The sequence below is a fragment of the Centropristis striata genome, chromosome 9 (genome assembly GCF_030273125.1).
Source record: "Centropristis striata isolate RG_2023a ecotype Rhode Island chromosome 9, C.striata_1.0, whole genome shotgun sequence".
Classification (NCBI taxonomy): domain Eukaryota; kingdom Metazoa; phylum Chordata; class Actinopteri; order Perciformes; family Serranidae; genus Centropristis; species Centropristis striata.
Window position 1 is genome coordinate 10449830 of NC_081525.1, and position 20604 is coordinate 10470433.

The following is a 20604-nucleotide window of genomic DNA, read 5'->3' on the forward strand; positions in this document are numbered from 1 at the left end:
GCAGCTCAGCACTTATTTGCACCATGGAGATCTTTTTAACTTGTTTCCTGCTAATTAAAACTGAAACATTACAGCGATCCACAAGGCCTGTCACAATAATACATTTTTTGAGGACAATATATTTTCCCAGAAACTATCAATATCAAAAATGATAGTATCGTATCAATGTTGTTTTAGTTTTATAAAGATATTAGAGCATAACAAGTTCATCCTTTTCCACAGCAATTAATTTTTAAATCTGGAGAATATTAAACATTGGAATTGAAATGTGTGAAAGAAATATTAAAATATCATAGATAAATAAAACATAATTAAACTACAACCAAAACAAATAAAATAGACTTTCAGGCTCTGTTAACAAAACATTGCACTGAGATAATCATTATGTGTTGTATTATTTTATTATTAAAATAACATATAAACAGCTGGAATGGCTGCTTGGGAAATATATATATTTTTTCCCCCGGCAATTCATACTGCCTGTCAAGCATTTGCAGCTTTACTTTACACACAGCACAAAAAAAGCACAAAAAGTCAATATATTGAGTCCAGAAAAAAACGATTGTGTCCATTTTTATATATTAAACGATAAGTTGATAGTAATTATGGTGACAGGCTCCATGTCTCTCCCCGTCCCCGGGTTGTTTTAACATGCTGGGTCTTTTTTGTTTGTCTCAGTGGTTTCACTTTGTCAGCCTGCTCTTTAAATGATGGTGTTTACTCAGTCAAATGTTCTCCACAGTGGAAACATGAAGCCAGAGTTACAGGCTTCAATGAATCACTAATGATGGACTTCAATGGACAGTGAATTACAAATCTGTTTCACTTCTTTCATTCAGTCTGACACTGTGCTCATGCTAGCTGATTTCTTGTTGGGAGAGGGCTTGTTGTTTTGTTTTGCTAATTTATACATACAGTTTTATCTGACTGATAGCTGAGCCTTGTTAAATGATCATTAACAGGATAAGATGGTGCCGTTCAGCTGCAACCTGACGCAAAAAAACACTCGATATTATAACTTGCTCACTTGCCAGAGGCATGTCAACTCTGTAGTCAGGCAAGAAGAATGTAGGGCTGCAACTAACAACTATTATTAAAACTATTAGTCGACAAATCATATAATTAATTGCACAATTACCTAATGGCTCCCATTTGGCTACCAAGCTTTTACATTTAGCTAGAGGTTGTTTTAAGCACAAGAAAGACAAAATATATGAGCTTCTTCATTAGAAAATACGTCTTTTATTAAACTGCTGATTTAGCCAATGTTAAACATAAAAATCAGTGTCAAGTTTTTGTTCATTTAAAATTAAGGACAGATAAAGCGCAAATATAATGAATTGATGTTCTTACTACCACTACATGCAATAACCTATTTAACATGCTAAAATACATTTTCTCTAATGTGCAATATCTGTAAAATGAAAAGTACTAAAACAAACACAAAAATATATATTATTAATAAATGTCAAATAGCAGAAATGTTTGTATATAATATGAATAGAATGTATGTATATGCCTTATTTTTTATATTCTTATTCTTCTATATCTATATATATAACTACATTTCCCCATTGCAGGATAAATAAAGTCATATCTTGATATAAAAATGAAATCAAGTATCTGTTTTTTCTGTAAATTAAGGACAGGAACACTCTTCATCCTCATAGCTGAATGGATTAACATTTAGTTGCTATTTAGGAAACACAAATAGGAACCTATTTGGGGAAGTAATGCGATTGAAAAGCCAAGAGAAGTCAATCTATAGATAGTTAGTGGAGAGCCTCATGCAGTTGTCAGGAAATTGAAAAATAAATGTGGTTTCTAATGTAACAATATCTCTGAAAATAAATGCGTAGTATATCCCTGAAGTGGAGCTTTCCCAGCTGAGCTTTGAACAGGCCTGTAGGTGTTCACAGTTCTGACATGCTGCATGTGACAGACTTCTTTTTGCTCAGAAGCTTTTCCAACCGTCGGTTAATGGTTAAACTGGAGGAACATCCCCAGCCCTGACCTATCAGGACAGTCAGAGTGATGGATCTGTTTTCTCGTCTTTTTTAAATTGACATGAAATTGAATTTAAGAGACTCCAGGACACTTCTGCAGGGCAAATACCACACCCTTGTACAGGTGCATCTCAATAAATTAGAATATCATAAAAAGTTTATTTAGGTCAGTAATTCAATTAAAAAAGGTGAAATAACACACACACACATATATATATATTCTAACTTTGACAATGTTTTTTTTTTCTTCTTCTTAAGAGTTTGATTGTCAGGTATATATATATATATATATATATATATATATATACATATATATATGTATATACATATATATATGTTTATATTATATTATAACAATTAAATAAATAAATTAAGACATGAAATGTTTTATTCTTTGTTAATGGATATATATATATATGTAAGTGAGGTGCACCTGTACCTGGGTTCAAATAATTGGTTAGAATTTTATGCAGTAATTCTCATCTCCTCACCCTATGAACAGGCTGTATTTTCTCCCACGTGTCGTACACTAAAGTGATTTAAAGACAAAAGACGCTGCTGCTGCCGCTCAGCACGTAAAAGCCTCCCTGCTGTCTCTTTTGTATTTGTAGAAAATAATAACTGAACTAGTAAGGAGGTCAGCTGTCTCGTATTTCCCTTGGCGCCCCTTATTCGCAGCGGTCCAGTTCTTGGTTTGTGTTGACACACAAACAGAACGGTGCAGAGGAGCATAAAGAGCGGTAGCCAGGGCAGCACACTCAATGGATATCATGGTGTCAGTGTCCAAAGCTAAAAATACCTGGGAGATGGCTTATCTCCACCCTGATAACTGACAAGTTTCTATAGTGTTGATTTAAGCTAAACGTTCTGCAGCTTTATGTCAATTCCTGATTGTTTTCTGAACGTTTTGTTGTCTGTTGGTGGTCTAAAGATCAGTATGTGGGCTGTAAAAATGCAGATTTCATATCCAGTCTGTCTGGAGAGTTGAGGGTTAATGAGTAGCACCTGCCTCTCCCTTCTCACCAGCATTGTGGTGATTTCAAACAAAGCACTCAGAAGACCAGAAACCACCACAGTGGGACAGATAAGAAAGATAAGAAGGTGTGAATGTGTGAAAGTGTGTGCAGCAGAGTGTGTGTGGTGAAACTACTCTGAAAGATAATATTTTAGCTTGCTTGCTGTAGTTTTGTTAAGTCTGCAGGTTCTAAGTGCTCACTGGTTGTTTCCAAGTACATACAGACTTGTAACCAGTGATAGTTGTCTCACAGAGTAAAATCAATCAAAGACTGACACAATATGCACATTTTTTGTGTTTTTTTCTCTATAATTTCTATCGTAAGAAACTGTAAAAAAAAAAAAAAAAACAGTCCTTGAACGATTGAAAAGTGACAAACGAAGATTAAAATGTTTATATTTGTGTCAGAATGTCTTTATTCTACATGTGTCATTTAAAATAAAGTGTTTGCACTAACCAGATCCTGTTAAAAACATTAAATTCTGCTCCTCAGAGACACTGTGAAGACATGATTGATTCTGCTGAGACCAACGGTCAAATGTGACAACGTGACAAATATTCACTGAATATCTGTTTACACAGAGCAGAGAGGAGAGGACAGGAGAGGCTGTTTACACAGAGCATAGAGGAGAGGACAGGGGAGGCTGTTTTTAGAAATTCAACTTTTTTTTTTCTTTTTTTCTGATTTCTGTCATTCTAACTGTGTTATTCTGCACAAAGACATGTTTGAGTTGTTCCCACTTCTAGCCATGATTGTGCTGATTCCATAGAGCTGCAGGACTTATAGATTTATAGAGATTTTATATATTGCAGTGAAATACAAGGACACAGAGAGGAAAAAAGTAAAATAGAAAAAGCAAAAAAACGCCCTGAAACATCTTGTTCGGGTTCAGAGGGTTAAAGTTGAATCAAGAATTATTGGAAAAGAGAGAAGAAATGTCTTTTATTTCCTTTCTTTTTTCCGGAGCGTCTCTTTATCTTTTGGCACACATGTGGAAGCTCGTTTTCCAGCTTGGCAACACTTATTCTCATATTGATCATAATGTAATGTTATTTATGCATGCATTCAATCTGCAGATGGATTTATCATCATTTCCTCTGGATTACAGTATTTGGGATGATGCATGAGGTGTGTGTGTGTGTGTGTGTGTGTGTGTGTGTGTGTGTGTGTGTGTGTGTGTGTGTGTGTGTGTGTGTGTGTGTGTGTGTGTGTGTGTGTGTGTGTGTGTGTGTGTGTGTGTGTGTGTGTGTGTGTGTGTGTGTGTGTGTGTGTGTGTGTGTGTGTGTGTGTGTGTGTGTGTGTGTGTGTGTGCGATACGTATACACAGCAGAAATGAACCACTCTCACCGCTGAGTCACTGGCAGCAAGACATGTGTATTTTATTTGTGTGAATAAGGACGGGCTTATATTAAAGCAGACAGACTGCTGAGTCATGTAACCCTGAGTTTTAACCCCGTGTGTCGGAAAGACAAAGAAGAGTTTTCCATCCAGCTGTTGAGGCACCTCCGATTTTACTTTTCATTCATTCATTTTCACTCTCAGCTGTGTGTGCTTTTTTGTGCAAAACTAGTTTTGAATGTGTTTTTTTGTGTGTGTTTTGCCAATACAGAGGCATTCATCAGGATTAAAAGTACTTTTCTCTTTCTTTTTCTGCTTTAGGACCAGTTCGAGAATCTGGACAAACACACTCAGTGGGGGATCGACTTTCTTGAGCGATATGCAAAGTTTGTCAAGGAGAGGCTGGAGATAGAGCAAAACTACGCCAAGCAACTAAGGTACACACGCACACACACACACACACACACACACACACACACTCACAGAGTACATATAAATTGTCAGATACAGTCATGGAAACCACCCTTTTTCTTCAATTTCTTGTTCATTTTAATGCCTTTTTTGGATAAATATAATGATGACAACAAAAATAGCTGATAAGAGTTTAATTTAAGAGCTGATATCTAGACATTTAACATGGTTTCTCGATAATGATTTTGGTTATTATCAAGAAAACAGTTTAAAAAATACCAAAAAAATTGTGATAATAATCGAGATCGGATGATATTGAAAAAATATATTGTGATCTTTTTTTTTGCCGTATCGCCCAGCCCTAGTTATAAGTGTTTGTGTGGTGTAAGGTTAAGCACATTGTGTTTTTGTCTATACTCAGAACTTTTATGACAAATTAAATGCAGAGAACTGGGTAATTTCAAAGTGTTCACATACTTTTTCTTACCACCGTGATACTAGATTAGAATACAGATTTACCAATATCTTCACAGTGCAGAACGGTGAGATTGTTCAAACTAAGCTGAGGTCGACTGGGGTATATTTTATTTATTTATTTTTAATCCGATGTTGCAACGCTTGTTGAGGCAATTCAACAAGCACAAACCCAGTAATCCTCATTAAAAACCAGCAGAGTCCCAGTGGCTGATTTCAAAGAGGGGAAATCCCTTCAGAATACATCACACACACACACACACACACACACACATACACACACACACACACACACAATGTGCTGCTGCTGCTGCAGGTCTGAAGGATGATCAAAGATTGAGCTGTGTGTGTTGACGTGCACGTTTTTACAGTACATGTACTTCAGACAATAAATCAGACGGAAAGATTCCTTTTTTGTTACCGAAAACTCTCTCTCTCACACACACACACACACACACACAAACACACACTCTGCTCTCTAGTTAAATTATGACTCTCTGCTGGGGTCTGTACTGTCGGAGCCTGAGGGAACGGACAGGCAGGGCTTTGATGTTTAAATCTTTGATTCATCTTTAATAAAATACTAAAATCCTGTGTGTGTGTGTGTGTGTGTGTGTGTGTGTGTGTGTGTGTGTGTGTGTGTGTGTGTGTGTGTGTGTGTGTGTGTCTTTACCTGTCTCTCTACCAGGCTTAAAATATCAGACAGTATTTTAATACTCTCTGTCTGCTTCTCTCTCTCTCTCTCTCTCTCTCTCCCTCTCTCTCTCTCTCTCAGGAACTTGGTGAAGAAATATTGTCCAAAACGTGCTAAAGATGAGGAGCCAAGGTGAGGGAATCTTTCTGCTTTTATTTACTTTTTGGTTGTCTGTAAGAGCACAAAAGAGGCTTCCTACACAGTGTATTTTTATCCTGCTGGTATCATTTCTAGGAGACACTGAGCACTGGCACACAATCATGGCTAGAAGTGGGAACAACTCAAACATGTCTTTGTGCAGAATAACAGTTAGAATGACAGAAATCAATAATCGCAAGTCGAAGATTTTCAGTGAATATTTGTCACGTGACCGTTGGTCTCAGCAGAGTCAATCATGTCTTCAACAGGATCTGGTTAGTGCAAACGCTTTATTTTAAATGACACATGTAGAATAATAGAGATTCTCACACAAATAATAAGTCTTGGTCTCTTTTTCTAACAGACACATTCATAACCTTTGATCCGTTCAAGCACTGTCGGAAAGTTCAACTTTAACGATAATGCCTTTTTTAACAGTAACTTTTTTTTACGACAAACTGAGTATTTTCAGATGGGTTTTGAACATGTTTTAGATGACACATGTAGAATTATGTGATTCTGACTTGAATTTATGAATTAATTCAAAATCATAAAATGAAAACTGCCATTTTTATTTGAAACTTAAAAAAAGTAGCATGTTGAAGTGGAAGATTTGCTTTTATTGTATCCAGTGAAAAAGACCAAAGTGATGCTGGAGATTCATGCAATAATATATTTCACATTGCATGTATTTAATCCAAGTATTTCAGTTTAAATCTATTGATAGGACTCCTGTTTCTCTCCAGATGCATCAGTGAACAGAGGAAGCAGCTGTGTTTCATGTTTTACGTGTGTGTGTGTGTGTGTGTGTGTGTGTGTGTGTGTGTGTGTGTGTGTGCAGGTTCACGTCGTGTCTGTCCTTCTACTCCGTGCTGAATGAACTCAACGACTACGCCGGGCAGAGGGAGGTGGTGGCCGAGGAGCTGGCTCACAAGGTGTACGGAGAGCTGATGAGGTACAGCCTGGACCTGAAGGCTGAGAGGAAGCATGTGAGTACAGCCACAGATCCTCACTGAGTGGCATCAGTGCATCTTTTCATAATTAACACCACATTTCCCAGAATAAACCTGTTGCTGGCGATGAAGCGGATGTTGCTGTGTGCCCTTTGTATCCTGTGTGTCGCCTCATGTGCATTTATTCTCTGTTTGGCTTCACTCAAGAGGATAAGTGTGTTGGATGTGATGTTAACCATCTGTCTTTTGCTTCTTCCACCATCTGCTGAAGCCATAAGCTCCCAACATTTCAGCTCTGTGAGCTGTGAAGGAAGAGAATAGAACAGCGCCCTCTTCTTGTTTTGGGCAGTAAAGCATCAAATGTCCCATTAAATAGGACACATAGACTTTTTTTTTCTTTGTTCTTACCTGCCTTGTTTTTTACGTTATCGAGTTTAATTTAAAAGTAGGTAGAAATGTATATTAATAAGCAAAACCTGTGGTAGAAGGCACGTCATTTAATAAAAACAACAACAAAATATGAACAAAAACATAAATATACCAATAATATTTCACAGAGGGGAGGTACTGTTTCCACCCCAGCAACAATAAAAAAATAAAAAAAAGTTTTTAAATGAAATGTTTTACCTTGGATATGGTTAACCTGTTAACATGCACAACCAGAAACTCTTATTAAATGTATTATTATTTTAACATTCATTAAAAGCATTAAAGTTCATGATTTTTTCCCCTAAAATGTATAATGTCCCATTATATTAATTTACCGATTTCAACATCAATTTTATGATTAATATTTGTATAACAAGTATATATATTTTTTATGGAATTTTCAGGAAAATCCCTGTAAACTTACTTATCTTTAAATTGACAAAAACTAATAATTATTGGGAATAATGAAAGGAATTGGTATAGAACATATATTGATACACAAATAAGAAAAGAAGACAAAAAAATAAATAAATCCAAGCAGTTTAATTAGTTAAGCTATATATATGGTGGTCTGCATGACTAAATATCCTAAATTGGGAGAAACTCCTCAGAGTTTTTGGGGATCATTTAAAGTTTGACCTAAATATGTCCAAACAAGATCCTGGATTGCGAGACATTTGTTATTATTATTATTATTATTATTATTATTATTATTATTATTATGTGTGTATATAGAGATAATTTAATAAAATATTTAGAATTTTATCAAATATAAAAACAAAGATATATCTATTTTTATGCATATAGTATTTAGAAAAAAAAAATATATATATATATATTTTATTTTATTTTAATAAGTATAGATATCTTTTTTTTTCCTTTTTTTAAAATCAGACACATGGTTTGACATGTGTTCTGGTGTCATAATGTCCTGACTGTGTGCTCTTTTATACCAGGAATGCAAACCTTTCATAATGATATAATCAGTAACTAGTTTTCACTGCAGTTCACTCTGATTAAGTTATTTTACTGCTGCAGTCAGTTGACTCTGTAAACCTGCCTCAGCACTTTTCCTTCCACTGGATGGTTATTGTGTTGAAGTCCAGTCACTTTGTTTATGTGCATATCAATGTGTTCTTCTGCACATTATTTATGTGTATTTCCCTGTGTTTCTGTGTAACTGTCACTTGTTTTGTGTGTGTGTGTGTGTGTGTGTGTGTGTGTGTACATGCAGCACCTACAGGAGGGCAGGAAGGCCCAGCAGCATTTGGATCACTGCTGGAAACAGATGGACAATGTAAGTGAGGAGGGAGGGAGAAGGAGGAGGGAGGGGAGAGAAAAAAAATCAAGTGTTTAGTGTAAATATTCAACCAGCTGAACTCCTCTCAGTCTTGTTTGCACAAAGAATGCAAGAAATGCAAACAGAGGTAACTGCAGGACAAACAGGAATCCACTTTACCCCATTAGACACTATTCATGAAGAGAAAAATTATTACAGTTGCAGTTCATATCAGAATTAGTGTTATAGGCTCCTCTGCATTGTTATTTACAATTTAACCCTCTGAACCCAAACGAGCCGTTTAAGTCGTTTTCTGCTCTTTTTTACATTTTCCTCTCTGTGTCCTTGTATTTCACTGCAATATATAAAATCTCTAAAAAAGTCCTGCAGCTCTATGGAATCAGCACAATTATGGCTAGAAGTGGGAACAACTCAAACATGTCTTTGTGCAGAATAACACAGTTAGAATGACAGGAATCTGGAAAAACCCCCAGAAAAAGCACAAGTTGAATTTCTCTGATAAATTATTTTTTTTTAAATTGGAATATTATGGAATTTATATATAAACACTTTTCCAAATGGCCACCAGTGTAACAAATATATTATACATTTGATTTACACATATTGTACATATCTACATATTGTCATGTTTCCAGCCTCTCCTGTCCTCTCCTCTCTGCTCTGTGTAAACAGCCTCTCCTGTCCTCTCCTCTCTGCTCTGTGTAAACAGATTTTCAGTGAATATTTGTCACGTGACCGTTGGTCTCAGCAGAATCAATCATGTCTTCACAGTGTCTCTGAGGAGCAGAATTTAATGTTTTTAACAGGATCTGGTTAATGCAAATGCTTTATTTTAAATTACAGATGTGGAATAAAGAGATTCTGACGGAAATATCAACATTTTAAGCTTTGATTTGGTCACTTTTTCTAACTGGAAACTTGAGTAACCTCTGATCTGTTCAAGGACTGTCGGAAAGTTCAAACTCCGCCGATAATGCCTGTTTTTACAGTTTCTTTCTACGATAAACTTTGTATTTTTGGCGACCTTTTAAAGAAAACAAACATTTTAGAGGTTTAAAAGAACGGGACACATAGGACACTGTTTCTGACTGTGAAAAGACGGCAGTGAACTTTTCTTCTTCCTGGCCTACTTCCCAGTGTGTGGGGATCAAGGACAGGGGCCAGGACCAGGAAACACACACACACACACACACACACACACACACACACACACACACACACACACACACACACACACACACACACACACACACACACACACACACACACACACCGGCCGCTCCCAGATCAATACGAAGCTCTGGCCCATGTGCCACATTTGACCCTCTGCAGCTTTTCTTTCTGGCTCCAGAGAGAGATTCCATTTGTTCACTTCTGAGGTCATTTAACTGCATTAAACCAAGTTATTTTATAACAATCTGCTCGTTACAAGACTTATAATCAACCACCACAATTCCATAACAGCTAAAAAAAGCTAAATTCTGCTGGTTAAGTGTATAAATAATGGGCGTTTGTCCGATCCCTTTCTGTTCTGGCCTGCAGCCCGTTATTTGCTCTCCTCGGCACATGTGACGCTGAGTGTTTCAGTGTGTGGTCTGCGTGACTTTAATGGTGACTACTTGGTGACTGGGCTGTAATGTCTCAGCTATTCACTGTGTTTCCTTCACTACTAATGTGACCCAGATGGGCTGGCAGGAAGTAAACTATCTCTCTCTGCCTGATTCATCTCTCTCTTTTAATCCCTCATTCACATTTTTGTAGCTTTGTTCACTGAGAACTCTTTGAAAATTATACAGTGTACAGTCAGGATTGCCGCAGGGTTTTTAAAAGGTAGTAAATTAAATTAGCCAAAAATAAGGCCATTAAAAAGTATTAAAAAATAATAAACGTCATCTGACGATGTATTATATTTTCGAACCATCAGCCGCTAAGTGCCAGCAGCAGCACCGTCTAAAAGACCAACAGAGACACAGACAGTAGTCAGTAGAAGTAAATAATTAAGTAAGTAAAGTTTATTTATATAGCACTTTTCACAGATAAAATCACAAAGTGCTTTACAGAAGATAAAAAGAAAGAAATAAGATGGGGGAACATTAGACAATTAAAACACAATTTAAACACAATGGAAAAAACACAATGAAACATAAAGAATAATAAAATAATATGTACAATGCATGGTGGCAGCAAACTCTGTGCACATCAACATTGTGAGCTGAGGTTCAGAGTTTCCACGACTCATTTGGTAGCGACGACCCGACGCTGCTTTATTCTGCCCGCCGCTACTTCAGAATAGAGGATCGTTTTATTTTTTTAACTGCCAGGACGTCAAACACTTGAGATGTTATAAAGTCCGCAACAGTGCAAGCTCTCTGTTAGCATCACTGGAGTTTCTGAGTGAGGTTTCACCATAGACAGTATATGGGTCAGACTGCCTGTTAGAGCTAATGCTAGCTAATGTTACTGGAAGAGAACAAAGCACACTGCGGTCATTCAGCCTCCACTTGTTTTCCCGTTGCATGTATTTAGAATAGAATAGAATAGAATAGAATAGCCTTTATTGTCATTGTACATAGCACAACGAAATTACAGTGCAACTCCCATTGTGCATAAAACAAATTAAGAACAACAACACACAAACACATAAGGACAATAAGGTATAGAGGTATAAAAAGTATAAAATATCGCAGCAAGAATAAATAATTGAATGGTAAAAAAAACTGAATATAGAATAAATAGCTATGTATGTAAAGGAGGCGAATGAGGAGTGTTAGCATGTAGAGGTGGTATTTTAGATAATATGAATATAAATGTATTATTGCACTTTATACTAACTATTTACTAAGTGTTACGGTAAGAATGTGTTAAACCCTCCTTTAAAATAAAAGCAAACACATGTAGCTTTCAAAATAAGAGCACATTAATGTGTTAACTGAGTCCACCACAGAATTCACAAGAAGACTGTCAAAATATGATGCCTTGAAAAAAAACAGAATAACCCTTATTCTCCTTTACAATAATTCATTAAAATATGCAATGATTCAGATGGAATAGTGGCAATAGAATGAGAGAGGAACCAAATTTAGACTTTTAGGCCAAAACACTTTTACTACCCCCCTACTTTGTTCGGGTCCCGCCATTATAGTCTCAGAACATCCTGTGGGAAACTCTGGTTCTCACGCTCACACCACCCAGGGACAAATAACCCTTACAGAAAAGTAAAAAAAAAAAGAATCAGTTACTTTATAATTAGTTACCCCCAACACTGAAGTTAAAAAGGTTTCCGCTACAGTTGCGGATCAATGTCGTGTTTGAATTAAAAAATATTCTGAAGGTATTAAAAAAGGTATTAAAAGGTATTAAATTTAACTTAAGTATTTCTGTATACACCCTGAAAGTGTATTATTTGTGTTTCTTGATATATTTAACATTGTTTCTGTCTTTGTTTCTTTCCTTTAGAGTAAAAGGAAGTTTGAGAGAGAGTGTAAAGAAGCTGAGAAGTCCCAGATTTCCTTCGACCGGTTAGATAATGACATCAACGCCACCAAATCAGAGGTGGAGAAGGTAGGAAGAACTGCTGTAAATAACCTGTGAGGCAGCTTCTGCTTTTCTTTTATTATCAGTTAAATTACCAGCATGTTTACTTCCTGTCTATACTGCCCTACAAAGCCTAACTGTAGTAACTACATTTTTGGTTTCACTTGAGTTATAACTAAAAATTAACCCCTTGGTATCTGGTTTATCTTGCGACATAATGTTTTAATTCAGAGAAATGATAATATAAAAATTGCAGTAACTACAAAATCCAACTCAAAACCAAAGCAGTAAGTTCACTTTGACTGTGATACAGTGTAGCCTTGAATTTCTTTATTGTGTTGAATAGTGAAGACAAAAATAATAGAAATTATACATTTATTTGATAGGGGAATTATTATCTAGATAGTGATTAAGTAAAGTGATGAAATGATATTAAGACTAAAATATAACATTACTTTATAATATTAAGTCTCAAAACAAGTTGTTACTCTTTAGTATAAAATGAATTTGTCAAATTTCATTTGTTTATTTCTTTATCTATTTATTTTATTTCCTTTGCATATATTTCCCCCAACTTTATTTCTACATAATTACAAAAAATAAAAAAAACAAAAAAATATATAAAAACATTTATTATAATATATTATTTATTATTTAAAAAAATAATGCAGCAAATTAAAAAGTAATTTATTATACATAATGCATTTTAATAAATGCCTAAAATTTATTTGAATGTTATTTTCAGTACATTTAATGGTATATTAATTTATTTATTTATTCTGAGAGCTCTTATAACAAAATCAATTTGAGAATGCTTATTCAATAAAAAAACAAAATATAAAAGCTGAAAGAAGACAACAACATTGTGGTTACTGCACGCTGTTTCTGCATTATTATTAGAACCTTTTACAGCAAAACTAGAGTGCAGTAACTATATTTTTGAGGACAAAGGTCAAATTCGTCATTATTTCTGAGCATAAATATTACATCATCAATACATGTAGAAATAAGTGTCGTATCACTTACCTACCAATATCTAATTTGGCTGTCCAGTTAAAAAACGTTAAAAAGCTTTAAAGCTGTTTTTTTCAGTTTTACCCTTTGTGTAGTTACTGCAGTTAGACTTTGTAGGGCAGAATATAGTGCACACATGAGTGAAGACAGACAATTATTGGATTAAAACAGCAGGGTTTTTTTTAATCTTTTGACTTTAAAATCCACATTTCAAGTCAATAACTTCACCTCACTGCTGCCACACGTAGTATTTTTTAGTTTTTCTTTGGGTTAGAAGTGTGTAATTGAAGCCTGTGAAATTATACTGCAGCTCCCCTTTTCCCTCCACACTTACTGTATAATTACACTAGGTGGATTAAGTCAGAGCTCAGGGGAAAATAAACCTTTCCAAACAGAGGTTAGAGATGAGGTACTGTCTAAAAACAGCTTTTAACAGGAGAACCATGGAAATAGGAGGGATGATGTATTACAAATGCTCTTATTATAGTACAGTAAGAAGTTTTTAGCTTGGGAAAAAGAGAAAATTATAAATGGTGCTCAGGGCATTTTAAAACCAGAGTATACTCAGGAAAATGTGCTTTAAGGATCAGAAATAAAACTAATTCTTTGCTCAAAAAATCCGCTATTACGCTATTATTTGTTTTATCATTAGAATATTATTTGTATGGATTAATATAAAAGCAGGATTTTACTGTTATAAGTGGTTAAAGTGAAGCTCATTTTTACCTATTTTTTTAACTGCAACTAATAATTATTTTCTCCAATAATTGATAGATTGTTGACCAGAGCCCAAAGTGACACTTTTACAATGTTTGTTTATTTATTAGATATATTATACTTATTTAAATCAATTTTCTTTGATTCAATCTTAAATCAATTTTCAATTTTCTTCAGTAATTAATTAAACCAATAGTTGGTTTATAAATTTTTTTTTAAAAATAGTGAGAAAAGCTGTCACAAAGTGACATCTTCACAAAGTTAGTTTATTTATTAGACATATTATACTGAATAAAATCATTTTTAAAAGGCAGCAAATCTTCATTTTTGAGAAGCTGAAAACATGAAATCTCCTCAGTGTCCTAACTCTCCAGAATCAGGCTTGTTGACAGTTTTCATTCAGAACCACCAACATAATGTTTTAATGTTTTAAAATAAATGTAGATTTTTGTGATGTTGACCCACGAATGTATGTATCTCTAATGTGTGTGTTGTTGTGATGGTTCAGGCTAAAGCCCAGTTCTACCTGCGGACTCACATGGCTGACGAGAGTAAGAACGAGTACGCCGCTCAGCTGCAGAACTTCAACGCAGAGCAGTGGAAACATTTCAACAACGCCATCCCGCACATCTTCAAGGTAAAGACACATTATAATTAGGCCTGTCACGATAACACATTTTTTAGGATGATGTATTTTCCCAGAAACTGTCACCATAAACGAAAGTATCGTTGTATCGATTTTGTTTTAGTTTTATAACCATATTAGAGAGTTAGAGTTTAGAGTTCGTCCTTTTCCACAGCAATGAATTTTTAAATCTCGATAATATTAAACATTGGAATTGAAATGTGGAAAATAAAAATATTCTAGATAAATAAAACATAAATAAACTACAACCAAAACAAAAAAACATAATTTATTGTAGAAAGAAACTGTAGGCATTATCGTAGGAGTTTTCTTTCCTTGAATGGATCATAGGTTAAAAAAGTAACCCAAAGGAAGCTTAAGATGATGATATTCCTGTCAGAATCACTTTATTCTTCTTCTGCATCAGTTCCCCATTGAATGTTTAACTCAGCAGCTCGTCTCATGTTTGCTTTGTTTACTGCTTAGAGCCTGTAAAAGTGTCAGTTTGAGCTCTTTGTTGAGAGTTTTTATTCCTCTTCTCTGCTCCGTGTCTCAGAACCTGCAGGACATGGACGAGCGTCGGACGGTGAAGCTCGGGGAAACGTACCGGAGCTTCGCCGAGGCGGAGCGGAGAGTCATCCCCATCGTCTCCAAATGTCTGGAAGGAATGGTGTCTGCTGCCAAGGCTGTCGACATGAGGAGGGTGAGCACTGCTGCAGAGATGTCAGAATAAATAAATGAATTAATATTTTCTGCCAAAAAACATCAGCTTTGTTCTTGGGCTGTATTTTTATGAGTTGTAACTGACTGAGAAGCTGCCTTATGGGTCAGATGAAATATATATTTTCACATGGATATTATGTGTGTACTTATTTACAGTGAAGATATGAAGGAGTTTGCATAGAATGAAGATTCTTTATAATATAATATATAAATGTATTTATTTTTATTTAAAATTGAATTAATTATTTCTTCTTCTTTTTTAAAAATAATTTAGAAATAAATAAGTTTGGGGAATTAAATGGGGGGGGTGGGGGGGATGCAAAGGAAATAAATTGATGGATAAAAAAATTAATTTGAATATTATTTTATGAATATTATTATAGCTCTTATTGCAGTATACCTTGATTGTTTGCTTTTACTCTTCCTGTAAGTCGCTTTGGATAAAAGCGTTTGCTAAATGACTAAATGTAAATGTAAATTATTTATTTATTTTGTTTTGGCAGCTTCGATCCTTGTTGAAGTGGGGGAATAAAGAGATAAAACAGAAAGAAACTAAATAATCCTGTTGGTTAATGTAGAGCAGGGATGAAGAGAGGAAGAACTTTTATATTTCCTGCCTCGGTGTTTCATCTCTTTTTCTGACTTTTCCCAGGACTCGTCCATCGTGGTGGAGTCGTTTAAGTCGGGCTTCGATCCTCCGGGCGACTTCCCCTTCGAGGACTTCAGTCAGAATCTGAGCAGAACGGGTTCAGACGGGACCATCAGCAACACACCCAAAGGAGACCGAGACCGGGAGAAGGACGGGGCCCCGGGGCCGCGCTCCGACCCCAAACACCCCATGAGCAGAACCAAGAACAAGCTGTGGCTGTTTGGGAAGAAACCAAAGGTATCGTTAATGAATCTCCAGTTATTATCCCACACCCTGCAGCCAAACATCAGCTTTATTAGTCACGTCCTGAACATTTCTCAGCTGCTTCATGAGCTCGTCTGAAATCGTTCTTGTGTTGGTAGCGTCACTCTCGGATCGTTCCTCCTTCACACTGCGTGGACCTTTGCCTCTCTCCTGGTTAATGGTTAACGCTGCTGTTGGTTTATCAGCTGCCTCCAGTATCAGGAACCTGTGTGACCGACAGGGTGTGTGTTTGTGTGTTTAGGACGGATGAATTGTTTAACTCACGCTGCCCTAAATTTATAAAGTGTGTCACGTACACGATGGAATGTTAAAGCCCCTGGAAAAATGGCTTCAGACCAATCAAAGTATTTCTCTATAATATTAAATATTTACATGTAAATAACATCAAATAAATCTTAAAGGCATTTTTTATTTTGTTTATTATTTACACTGAAAAAACTACGACGGCATATTAAGGCCAATAATGAAAAAACTAAAAAATACAAACCCGGGGGAGGGGGGTAATATTTTGAGAAAAAAGTTGCAGATTTTTGAGATTTAAGTGTCAAATCTACAAGAAAAACAGTTGCAGATTTATGAGATTAAAAGTGTCAAATCTAGGAGGAAAAAAGCAAAAATTAATAGTGGGAAAATGCAAAGGAAATAAATAAAGACATGAAATAATTAATTTTATACTAAATTACTTATACTAAATAACTTTTTTTAATTAGCTCATTTATGTATTTACTTTTGTACTATTTGCCCTATTTATTTACTTTTCTATTTCATTTTCCCTTTTATTCATGTATTTATTTTTTCATTTATTTTAAATTGAATTTATTATTTGTTTATTAATTTTTTTAATGATATAGAAATAAAAAAAGTTGGGGGAAATAAATAGTGGGAAAATGCAAAGGAAATACATTTTAAAAATACATGAAATAATGAATTTTATACTAAATTACTTATACTTAATACATTTTTAATTAGCTTTATTATTCTATTTAATTTTTCCTTTTATTTATGTATTCATTTTTTCATTTATTTTAAATTGAATTTATTATTTGTTTATTAATTCTTTTAATGATATAGAAATAAAAAAAAGTTGGGGAAAATAAATAGTGGGAAAATGCAAAGGAAATAAATTTTAAAAAATACATGAAATAATAAATTTTATACTAAATTACTTATACTTAATACATTTTTAATTAACTTTATTTATTATTTTTAATTTTCCCTTTTATTTATGTATTTATTTTTTCATTTATTTTAGATGTAATTTATTATTTGTTTTTTCAATATAGAAATAAAAAAAAGTTTGGGGAATTAAATAGTGGGAGAAATGCAAAGGAAATAAAATAACCATGCATGACAAAGCCATGTTGACTGAATGAATCAAATTCTGATGACATGAAGGAGTTTTGCAGCCGTTTCTTTTGCACTAAATGTGTATGCAGACTAATTGTGCTCCTGCAGTACCGCCTCTGTCCACCAGGGGAACGTCACCTCACAGCCTCCTGCAGCTTTAACTGCAACATCATGACTCATCACATGACTCATTATGACTTATGACTCCTTCATGAGTTGCTGAAAATCCTGTTAATGATTTCAGTTGAACAGAAAGTTTTAATGATGCAGAACTTGTCCTCTCCCCCCCTCCCCCTTCCCCCCCAGTCCCCCCTCTCCTCTCCTCCTCCTCCACCCTCCTCCTCTTCCTCCTCTTCATCCTCCCGTCCCCGCTCCACCTCCCACATTTTCCCTGCCACCCGGTTCAACACTGACTTAGTGAGCCACTATCTGTCTGAGATAAAGACTACAGTACCCAGAATCCCCCAGAATCTGAGGGGCCTGAGGAGAGGGGTGAGACAGGAAGTAGCGTTGTGGTGTGTTGGATTTGTTTTTTGTTTTTAAATTTCTTCTTCAGGGAGTCTGCAATTTCTGGAAAATATCTTCAGTCCAATTCAAGTTCAGAAAGACTTAAAGATAGTGTTTTTAATCTTGAACACAGATTTTAAATGTCATTACTGCTGCTTTTTCACGGCTGATTTGTTTGATATTGATTAATATTTTAAAAATGTATATTTTAACTTGAAACTTGCAGACACCATGTTGTCTTTCTTTCACTTTTTTGTATTTTTTTCTCTTGCTTTGTTTCCCGTTTTTCCACTTCTCCTTCTTAATCCCTCTTTTTTATTTATTTATTTATTTATTTATTTATTTATTTATAATATTTTATTCTTTGTCTTTCTTCATTTAGGAGACAGACTGTTACTCCAATTTCTTCTTCATGTTTTCTGCAGTTTCTGTAAAATATCTTTAGTCCAATTCAACTTCAAAAAGACCTTTAATGACTTAAAATATGGTGTTATCTCGAACACAGTTTTTAGATTGAGGAAGCTGTTTATCACACTGATTTTAACCTGAAACCTGCAGACACCTTGGAGTCTTTCTCTCACTTATTTCTCCTTTTTTGTTGTTGTGTGTGATTCTTTCTCTCTTTATCATTTATGAGACAGATTTTTGCTCCAATCACAAGATGAAGGATCTTTGGTGATAGATGGTGTGTGTGTGTGTGTGTGTGTGTGTGTGTGTCTGTGTGTGTGTGTGTGTGTCTGTGTGTCTGTGTGTCTGTGTGTGTGTGTGTGTCTGTGTGTCTGTGTGTGTGTGTGTCTGTGTGTCTGTGTGTCTGTGTGTGTCTGTCAGAGGGGCTTTGAAGGTTTTGCTGTGCTGTGTGGGGAAAATGAGGGTTAAAAACAAGTTTCCAACATCAGGTGTGTTGCTCTGATGTTGACTGAGTTTGCAGTGATTAGTGTGTGTGTGTGTGTGTGTGTGTGTGTGTGTGTGTGTGTGTCTAACAGAGTCAGTAGTAACTCTCTTTTTTTAACACAAACTTGTGAATAACAGCCAGTTCTCTGATTGGCTGTTATTCCTGTCTGAAGAACAGATCAGATACTGTTTATTGAATATGATCTGATTCAGAGAGACGTATTCTAGACGGACAAAAATCGAGTTTTTGTTTAAGTTCTTAGTAAGTCAGTTAAAAGTTCCCTGTGGTCATGTTTACATCCAACGTTTCTTCTTAAAATCTATCATGAGACCAACAAATTATTAGTTTGTTAAATATCAGCAAAGCAGATTATTTTGCATATTTTAAATAACTATTTAAACTATTTTTCTTATTGAGAAATATTTTTTTAAGCATTTTAATAATAATAATAATTATTATTATTATTATTATAATATTATTATTATATTATTATAATAATAATAATAATTATTATTATTATTATTAAATAATTAATTGAATTTCTGCTTCCAGCTCCTCAAATGTGAAAATGTTATGGCTTTTCTTTCTCATTATTCGCAGTAATCTAAATATCTTTTTTGTCAAAAAATACACTCATACAATATATAAACTGTGTCCTAAATCTATAATGCATTATAAACATTGTTATGATACCTTATAATCTGCTTATTATAGTTGAGAATTTGTAATTTTACATGAAAAATAAATAATAAATCAGAATCAGAAAGATCTTTTATTGTCATTGTTATACTCTGACATATATATACTGAAATTGTTGATTTAAATATATATATACATATATATATATATATATATATATATAATATAAAAATATATATGTATATATAAGACATAAATACAGCAGGAAAAGACAACAACACAGTAATAGAAAAATAAATATTATTATAAGTAAGTTATGAAATGTTGCTTCCCTTCACAACTTCTGTTGTTGCTGATAAAAGCAGGATATAAAATAATTTAAAGCCAAATCATTGCACACCAGCAGGGTTATATAAATATCTAATAATTAATCTACATTAAACTGGTATTTTAATTCACATGAACTATTGATTAACCCTCTGTAAACACGTCCTGACAACTAATCAGCCTCCGTGTTGTTTGTCTCTTTTTACTGTAACGGTTAATGCGTCAGTGGTCAGTCAAGATGGTAAGTGTGTGTGTGTGTGAGTGTGTGTGTAGAGTAGTTATAAGACGACCCAGCACTTTAGCTCCCATAGTCCCATAGTGTCCAGTATATAAACCTCTCCTGGTTAAAATAGATCTCCTGCCTTCTGATTAATATCATTTTTATGTATATTATATGCTCAGTCTTTTCACCTACTAAATACCCACTCAAATACAATTAGAGTTCCCAGTTTTTGTCTTTTAAAGCCCATTACAAGGTCAGATAATACACACAGTAAACCTGTCAGAGTCCCCAGAGGGAAGAGATCAGATCAGATATTTCTTTATTAGTCCCACAACGGGGACATTTTCAGTGTTACAGCAGTAATACAATAACAATAAATAGTTA

The 20604-nt window shown here is 34.7% G+C and overlaps 1 protein-coding gene across 2 annotated transcripts in view; it reads left to right on the plus strand.

Annotated features, from left to right (window-relative positions):
- fnbp1l (formin binding protein 1-like) overlaps nt 1-20604 on the plus strand; it is an 82109-nt gene that overhangs the window by 49856 nt on the left and 11649 nt on the right. For both annotated transcript variants that reach the window (XM_059342044.1, XM_059342043.1), the window contains exons 2-9: nt 4682-4797; nt 6021-6071; nt 6919-7066; nt 8694-8756; nt 12216-12320; nt 14533-14661; nt 15206-15352; nt 16025-16258. In XM_059342044.1, coding sequence (XP_059198027.1) covers nt 4682-4797; nt 6021-6071; nt 6919-7066; nt 8694-8756; nt 12216-12320; nt 14533-14661; nt 15206-15352; nt 16025-16258 — 993 coding nt within the window. The remainder of the gene's footprint in view (nt 1-4681; nt 4798-6020; nt 6072-6918; nt 7067-8693; nt 8757-12215; nt 12321-14532; nt 14662-15205; nt 15353-16024; nt 16259-20604) is intronic.